Source organism: Lygodium microphyllum, chromosome 10 (genome assembly GCF_053477565.2).
Source record: "Lygodium microphyllum isolate KBCC chromosome 10, Lygodium_microphyllum_v1.1.10, whole genome shotgun sequence".
Classification (NCBI taxonomy): domain Eukaryota; kingdom Viridiplantae; phylum Streptophyta; class Polypodiopsida; order Schizaeales; family Lygodiaceae; genus Lygodium; species Lygodium microphyllum.
Window position 1 is genome coordinate 18,216,091 of NC_141144.1, and position 9,217 is coordinate 18,225,307.

The 9,217-nt window shown below is 43.8% G+C and overlaps 1 protein-coding gene across 1 annotated transcript in view; it reads right to left on the minus strand.

The window, feature by feature from the left end:
• LOC148029753 (3-oxoacyl-[acyl-carrier-protein] synthase II, chloroplastic-like) overlaps positions 1-7,655 on the minus strand; it is a 51,285-nt gene extending 43,630 nt beyond the window's left edge. The window contains exons 1-6 of the mRNA XM_087686066.1: positions 6,927-7,655; positions 6,522-6,727; positions 6,206-6,409; positions 5,979-6,089; positions 5,790-5,885; positions 5,620-5,665 (exon numbers count right to left, since the gene is read on the minus strand). Of these exons, the coding sequence (XP_087542192.1) occupies positions 5,620-5,665; positions 5,790-5,885; positions 5,979-6,089; positions 6,206-6,409; positions 6,522-6,727; positions 6,927-7,347 (1,084 nt within the window). The 5' untranslated portion in view covers positions 7,348-7,655. The remainder of the gene's footprint in view (positions 1-5,619; positions 5,666-5,789; positions 5,886-5,978; positions 6,090-6,205; positions 6,410-6,521; positions 6,728-6,926) is intronic.
• Positions 7,656-9,217: the final 1,562 nt, after the last annotated feature.

A 9,217-nucleotide genomic window follows, 5' to 3' on the forward strand; every position in this document is an offset into this window, starting at 1 on the left:
ATTGTACTTGCTTCCTTTTCTTAATGCAATGATAGTACTCTTTTCTTTTCAATAAAGTGTCAGTGTCATTGTCCACATACACAAGATTGTGTTTATGAGTCCAAGTCTCAATCTTGGAACCTAATTCACTTGTGTAACAAACAGTGTCTTTGTCTTCTCCATCATGAGTCCACTCTTCTCCTTCCATCCACCATAACTCACTGCCATGTCCTAGATCCCGCATCTTTCACAAATCAAATAGATTATCATCTTCCCTCCTTCCTTGGCAAGTGCACACTCCGACTCAGTCATCTTCCTCCGCCTTTGGAGCTGCCGTCATCATCAACCTGATCTAATGACCTCACGGACACCGTGGGCTATATGTAGGGACTGATCAGTCCTCCTATATTCAACATTTGTTCCTTGTTCAGTGCAAGTTTCTTTTCTTCTTCTCTTGCAAATTCTCTCTCTCTTCCTTTGTGTTTGAGTTCCTTCTTCCGATGCGCACTCTCACACCATCTACTTTCCGTGCACAAGATTTGTGCCCTCAACCTTTTGGTCGAATTTGATGAGGATTCTTTTCAAATTCTTGATCGTGGATCGAAACAGGTTCTTTCTTCAGGTCATGAGGAGAATGGAGTCAACAAGTTGTGGTCTTCTTCTACCTTGACTTCTCTTCTTCTTACCTCTCAAACTCAATTCGAGCTTTGGCATGCTTGGTTTGGCCACCTCAATTATGATCATCTTCGGAAAGCGTCCAAGGGACAATTTGTTCGAGGTTTATCGGATATTATGGTGAGCCAACAACCTTGTGTATCCTACATTCGTGGGAAATACACTCGTGACACTGTTCCCAACAAAGCTTCGAGGCGGTCTTTAGCACCCTTGGAGCTTGTCTCTACCGATCTTTGTGGACCGATGAGGACGAAGTCCCTTAGAGGGAGCTTGTATTTTATGCTAATTGTGGATAATTACAACATGACATGGGCTTATTTCTTGAAGTTGAAGTGGGAGGCTTTCTCCAACTTTAAGGATTGGTTGTGGTTTGAGGAGAACCGATCGGGCCCAAAGCTGAAGACCTTACGATCGGACAAGGACAGAGAATTTGTTTCTACTGAGCTTGCTCATTTTTGTGCAAATAATGGTATTCGGCAAGAGTTTGCAAATACAAACACCCCTCAAGAAAATGGCATCTTGGGGCGAAAGAATCGCAATGTGATCGAGATGGCCCATACCATGATAGAGCACTGTCACACACCTCAATGTCTATGGGTTGAGGCTGTGGCTACCGCAGTTCACATCCTTAATCGTTCCCCTACTTCCGCTATTGTTGGTATGATTCCATATGAGTCGTACTTTGGGTCTAAGCCAAATGTTTCTTATTTCAAGGTTTTTGGGTGTGATGCCTATGTTCACATCCCAAAGACACGACGTGAAAATTTTGAAGCTTTTCGAAAAGACAGGTGTTTGGGGGCTATAGCTCACAGTCTCAAGGTACCAATTGTATAATCCCGTTAAGGAGATACCCATGCAAGCCGTGATGTTAGGTTTGTGGAAGTTCCAGTCTTAGAGGGGGGTGAGGAACACCCTGTTCTTAGAGATCTCGGTGATAGCTGGGCACTAACGACTATTGCTCCGAAGCCTGTGCCTCTTAAGGACCCTTCTTCGAATGAGGAGCTTAGTTCTCAACCACCAGATTTAAGCTCCTCAACCACCAAATTCACTGATTGCTTCTCCACAGTCGGTAGACCTTCCAAGAACTTCAATAGATGGAGAGCGACAAGGCGAGATCCGACCTACTCCTCGTTGGGCTCGTGACACTCTTCGTAATGCAAGGATTGAGGGGATCCCTAAGGAGTGGCAGTCGCAGGTTGGCCCACGGCGTTCTTAGAGAAACCAAGCACACCACATTGAGCTTGTTTACACTAATTACTATTTGCCGACTCATGTCATGCAAGATCGGGAGCCCACTTCCGTGAAGGAGGCTTTATAGTATGATCATTGGCAAAAAGCAATGGAGCAAGAGCTAGATTTGATTGAGAGGAATGGCACTTGGTATCTTGTGCCAAAGCCTCCTCATAAGAGGATCATTAGCGTCAAATGGTCTTCAAGACCAAGAATCACAGTGATGGCACGTTGGACAAGCACAAGGCCCACCTTGTTACTAAAGGCTTTGTAAAACGCCCAAGCATTGATTTCCATGATACTTTCACCCCTATCACTTAGATGGCTACTATTCACATTGTTCTTGCCTTGGCTAGCCATGGGAGATGGCCAGTCTATCGGCTAGATGTGAAGTCTGTCTTCTTGAATGGGGAGTTGGAGGAGATCTGTGTTGAGCAACATCCCGGCTTCGATTATTCTAATGGTAAGGTGTACAAGTTGAGAAAGGCTCTCTATGGCCTTAAGCAAGCTCCCCATGCTTGAAATGAGAAGATTGACTTGTTCCTCCAAGAGAAATTGGGGTATCGACATTCCAAAGCTGACCTCCTGCTGTATGTACACCCCTCAGGTTGATTTATTTAAAAGTGAGAACATTACAAAAGTGGAAGAAAATGAGATAGAGTTGAGTGGAGAGATTGAAATGGGTCTTCTTGAATGTGTCCCAACATTTCCTAGTTAGCTAAAAGAAACTTTCTAGCCTTCGCTCCTCCAAAGCAAGTCTTTTTTGGCAAGTTGCCATTTTTTCATGATGTGTTCTCATCACCAAAAAGAGATATGTATTGCTAGATGATATTCAACATCTTTTTTATCTTAGAGAAGATTACTGCTTGGCAATCCTTGCAGCATGGGGTCAAAATGATAAAAATTTTATAGGTTATGAAGAGGAATTACTACTCAAATGGTCAAGCAGACAAAGACAGCACGTCATGAGAAGTTTGAGATGACGGATACGAGTCTTCTGCAGTTCTTTCTAGGTCATGACATCTATCAAACTCTGCGGGGATCTTTATTTCCCAACAACGGTATGTACAGGAGCTCTTGGCTACATGTGAAATGGAGGAATGTAAGTCTCTTACAACTCTTATGGACCTAAATTAGAAGCCTACAGCTCATTCTGATTCTCCTTTGATGGATGCTACCCGTTATATGCGGTTCACTAGCTCCTTGATCTTGCTTCTTAATACCCATTTTAACTTATGTTATGTTGTAAGTGTGTTGGCCGGTTCATGAGTGAACCCAAGACGGTGCATTGGCAAACTGGTCAAAGGATTTTACGATTCCTACAAGGGACTCTTGATCTTGGAATCTATTATTCCACTGGTAGAGATGCTATGGACTTGGTACTTACAAGATGGAGTGATTCAAATCAGGTTGGTGATGTGGATCATCGGAGGTCCACACAACAGGTTATTGCTTTGCCTTGGGTGTTGGTGTTGTTTCGTGGAGCAACAAGAAGCAACCCATGGTTGCCCTCTCTCTGAGCGAGAGAGATTATCGGGCAGTGTCTTCTACTATATGTGAGACAGTATGGCTTTGCAGGCTCTTGGAGGAGCTTGGCTGCCCGCAAACAAGACCTACTATTCTACAGTGCGACAATGAGAATTGCAATGCTTTGGCCATGAATTTTGTGTTTCATGCTTAGAAAAAGCATATTGAGATCTAGTAGCATTTCATTCGAAAGAAGATTCTTGATGAGACCATTTCCCTAGTCTACTGCAAGACAAAGAACAATCTTGCAGATTTGTTTACCAAGGCGCTTCCCCATGCTTTACTTCAACAATACTCCAGATCCCTAAGCCTTCTACCGTGTCCAGGATCTGAGAGGGGGTGTTAGAGCTAGATAGTTGGCAAGCCGGAGCAGTAGGAGAAGAAGAAGCAATCAATGCACATGACACGTGTGGCAGGTCGAACAGGAGCAGGTTACATGTGGCAACAGGTTGGACAGGCCAGTCAAATAGCACTGTTGTCAATTGGCTGCATTAAATGCAGCCGACCTGGCCTTTTTCACTATTTCCTGTTGACCTACTTAATGGCCCTGATTTCAGTACTCTTTCACAATTGTCCTCACAGATTTCAAACTGCAAATTGTGGAGACTACCCTCGAGGGTTGACAAAGACTGAGATCTTCAAGGTGGAGACATACACAAACATTCTCTCTGCACCCATGTATATTTCTACATCCTTACACAGCATTCTAAACTGCAAATTTTGTGTTTCACTCTCTCTCTCTCCTCTCTCCGTTCACTCTTTGTCTTGGTCATTCGCTTCCACATTGCTTCACTCGGACAATGTATAGCACTTTTTCTCATGCGAACATGGTTTTTTTTAATGCTTGGCCTTGGCATTATTAAGTCTTGCACATGTGAGGTGCAAGTGTGAAGTTCAAGTCAGTTAAGTCACATGGTGTTTCTTTCAATTGGCCAAGTTTTGGCTAACTGGTCCAACCAACATTTACAATCGGACCAAGTTCTCCATTTATGGTAGCTGCTTGTTGGGCATTCTCAATCATTAAGTCACATGCATCCTCAAAATTTCCTCATCCTCTTTCCGCCAACATATGCACTCATCTTGTTGCCCTGTCCTATGCCCTTGTCTTGTCTATCCAACATTCATGCAAGGGCTCCATCCATTGTTTGCAGGCTCTCTCTACTTCTCCCTTTCTCTCATTTGAGTTAAACTTCCACATGTGCACTCACATTGCCTTCCACAAAATGCAAAAATCACAGTAAGCTCGTGAAAATCAATAAGAGCTGAGCCTTCTCTTCACCTATCTATAACAAAACCATGTGGTAGCCTATGTTTAGCCACCATTATATTGCATCCTACACAACCCTATGCCATGGCTCTATGGTTGCCCATACGTGTAGCTGAGTAACTATCTCTACCTCGAAATGCACCATCTGAAAAAATATTTCACACCTAACCCAATTTTTCTCTACATTACATACCCTTACATAAGAGCTTATTATTGCTAGGCCAACTTACTTTCAGTGAAAATAAAAGAGAGTGGAAAGCACACATGGAACTTTTTTCCCATTGGGCACTCAATACACCAACACCAATGTCTAACCTCCATTTTGTCATAGCTTATCCCCCTATGCAATTGTACACAGTTGGCTGTAGGCCACAATCCAACTCTTCTAGCTACCCGTTGCTACAAGGAAGGTTTTGCCCCTATAGATTGCATCTCAACATTTTTGCACATCTATCTAAGTGTATCCATTAAATACATATGAACCAAAGCATCGATAGTTGTCAGCTACACTTTATTTGCCTTGACTCAAGTATTGTATATTACAACTAGCCCACCTTGACTTTGGACTACACAGGTCTATCCCCCCCCCCCCCCCCCCTCCTATGGCCATATCAAATCTAACAAGCTTATAGATTAGTTCTATGTGTTAGCCTAAGACTAGTGAGGTAGTCCTACTTGAGAGAGAAGTACAATAAGATGAGGTCCCATGCCCAATAACAATGATGTCCTACAAAGACCCCTCTCCTAAGTCCTACGGTAAATATTCTAAATGATCCCACTTCTATTCAAATGGCACATCTCCACTATGCATTATTGCACTATAAACCACACCACCTTAGCAAAAAAGTGCTTCTCTATGCTTGCATAGAGAGATATTAAAAATCGCATTCTCATTAGCTTTTGTCTCTTATAAATCACAATAGGAAATCAAATTTTCTTACCGATTGGAATGATAGCTGCATCTGAACCACCACATAACATAACATCCTGATGAACAGTATGCCAACCAAAAGATATGCCTCACAGTCAACATACAATGTCCCAAAATTTATATCTTTTCTTTAAGCATTGGATCTGTTATGGAGATTTCAAACTAAGCATTGCCACTTACAGCTTCACCACGAAGGATATGATTAGCTGCACTCAAGATGCAAAAGTTGCTTGTGGCACACGCTGTTGATATGGAGTAATTTGGACCCATCCAACCCTGGCATGGACAAATGAATACCAGCATTAGTTACTTTAACTCTTATCCTGATAAGACTTTGACTCTGACTTTGCCTCCCATCCGCCAGCATACCAGGTCCATCGCCAGCATTGCTGAACCCATGTTTGTTGTTGCGAAGGGAACACAAAAAGGATTCATTTTTCTATATGAGACTCTCAAAGCCTCAATTGCATCATTAAAAACCTGATTGTACCAAGGACAAACAAGTCCAAAGAGAAATTCAGTGGGTGACCTCAAAGTTCAAGCTGATCATAGAAAGAGAAAATCAATACACAAATCCTGCATCATAAAAGACACACCTGCAGTCCACCCAAAGCAGATCCTATGAGGATGCCACATTTTGCTTTGTCCAACTCTTTCATCTGTTCAGGTGATATTCCACCATCTTCCAAAGCTTTCTTCCCAGCTATTAGCATGTAAAGCATAAACTTATCCATGCGCCTGGAGAATTTCGGCGCAACCCAACCATCAGTTGAGAAAGACTTTATCTCAGCAGCTATTCTCTGTAGCCGGAAAAGAGAAACTCATCAATTCAAACACAGAATCAAAACCAAGTGATTACAAGCTTCACCACACACAAATCCAGGGTTACAACGCATGTAAGTAACAACTCACAGTTGGGAAGTCTTTGCAGTCAAAGCTCCCTATCTCAGTGACACCACTTTTACCAGCCAAAAGATTCCGGTAGAAGGTATCTGGATCATGCCCAAGACAAGACACGACACCCATGCCAGTGACTACTACCCTTCTTGGCTTGGTTTTCACCTTTTTTTTCTCTACAGTCTCTCTCACTGGCTGAATTGCAATGGCCCATGCTTTCCCTGAAAATCACATCAAACGAATCTATCTCCTAGTAACTCAGGAGCATAATGCATTTGTTGAAAATGCCTGGGAGGGATGGGGAGAACGATGCATGCAGACATTTGAATGGCACATTGTATCGCAGCAGTTAGGAGAATCAAACAAAGCTTGCATGGCCCACTATTTATGATTTAGCAAACGTGAAGGGAGACAAATCACCTGCCCCTGCAGCTTTTGGATGTCGCCGAGCAGCTCTGATGGGCCGGGATCCGAAACCGAGCACACCCTCGAGCATTCCTTCCCCGAACAGGGGTGACTGCTTGGAGCTGTAGTACTCCGGGCATGCTTCAAATGACAAGCAGGAGCCGAGGCCTTGGAGGCTGGAAGCGCACAGGGCTGCGAGACTCCCCCCTTGGAGGAACGAATCCTGATCCTTTCTGCAAACCAGAGAAGTTGAGTAGTCCCCCAATGGGGCGCCGCCGGTCTTCTGCAGCCGTGCAAACCTGCGTCGAGCGCGACGGCCGCCGGGAGCCCGAGAGGAATCGCCGATGCCGGAGTCGGCGCCAGGGGCGGAGCCGTAGGAGTAGGCAGCGGCAGCGACGAGCCAGGTGTAGAGGGGGGCGACGGCAGCCATGGCCATGGCAAGGGGGCGATGCGGGGAGGTGCGTAAGAGATGGAAGCTGCCTCCGACAGGCAGGGTCTGAATCCGAAGGAAGAGACACGGGGGGGAGGGAGGGGACTCAGGAGGAGGAAGAAGAAGAGAGGGCACAAAAGGGCACAAGAGCTACAGAAGGAGAGGGCATGAAGCAGATCATCTTCATCATCACCATCACCACAGGCTACAGCAGTGAACTCGCGGTTAAGTGACAACAAAAGAACAACAACAGCACGAGAGAATCAATGGTAGAGATTTCTTTGATTTTTATTCCCTCCCTTCGCTGATATTTTTCTTACTGTTGCGTTAATTGAGACCCCGTGGCAGTCGGGAATCCTGATTTGTCCGTAGCATTTTCTCCATTTTCTTGCCGTCATTAGGACAAGAAGGCATTTTTTCCTAGGAATCTTTTTGGGAGGATGCCGAGAATAAACACATCCATTCATAATCATACTTTCATTAGTGAGTTTTCTTTAATGCGGACATTTTCAAGTTTGTCTTATTATTGGGCTTCCTTCCAAGTCCCAAGTGACCAGGAAGCCTAGGCCCAATCTCAATCCTCTTCATCCCAAAGCATCACAAACTTGCTAAGCCATAGGTTTCCAAGCACTTGCCCACTACTCACACACCCATCCTACCAACAGAGATGCCTCTTGTTTCTTTTCGTTAGCAAGTTACCAATGGGTTTCTAGAAGGCATTTTCTGACATATCTCGTATCGAGTTCCACCCCCCCCTTCCTATCTTCTCGGTGTTTTAGTTGACACATTGCTCGTCTATACCTTAATAACAAGTGCGCAATAGGTTACAATTGAGCATTGCCCTATACTCCCACTCAAGTTTCACAAATGTTGCATGTGTAAGAGAAAGCTTACAATTCTAGCCTCTTCAAGAGTTTAGATATTGAGGATCTCTGGCTTGGGTTTTTGGGGGGTGGGGGGGGGGGGGGGGTGGCGGCGATGAGTAGGCAAGCGGGGCACACAGAGTGCACCCATCACATGCATAAGCCCACCTCTCCTTTGTAGTTGGTACTTAATGGTTTGTGAGACTTTGTAGATTGTGCTAGAAAATGGAAGGCATATCTTGCATCCAAGCACTTGTACTGTATATGCTTTCATGTGTTTAAAATGGATACAAATGTAAAATATATTTATACACCATCCCACGCTTACAAAAGAAAATTTGCATATCATAAGTGGAATCATAAACTTTCGCTAAACAAATTTGAAGCCATCCTAAATAGAAGGCAAAGTGCTATGAATGTATTTGTTTATTTAATTCAAAAATATTTCCATTGACTTGATCCCTTTTGTGTGTGTGTGTGTGTGTGTGTGTTCGAGAGAGAGTAGAGTAAAGTGGTTTATTATCGTCCACGGAAGACCAAATTATGACCCATGGGACCTTTCCAAATATACAATGATTCTCCTCCCCCATGGTAGGAAAGGGTAGCTACGGTGAAAGAACGATCTATGCAGCATGGTTCTCTCAAAAGCGTAACATGCAGGTGATGAGAGCCCCTGGGGGGGCGATGAGTAGGCAAGCGGGGCACACAAAGTACACCCATCACATGCATAAGCCCACCTCTCCTTTGTAGTTGGTACTTAATGGTTTGTGAGACTTTGTAGATTGTGCTAGAAAATGGAAAGCGTATCTTGCATCCAAGCACTTGTACTGTATATGCTTTCATGTGTTTAAAATGGATACAAATGTAAAATATGTTTATACACCATCCCACGCTTACAAAAGAAAATTTGCATATCATACGTGGAATCATAAACTTTCGCTAAACAAATTTGAAGCCATCCTAAATAGAAGGCAAAGTACTATGAATGTATTTGTTTATTTAATTCAAAAATG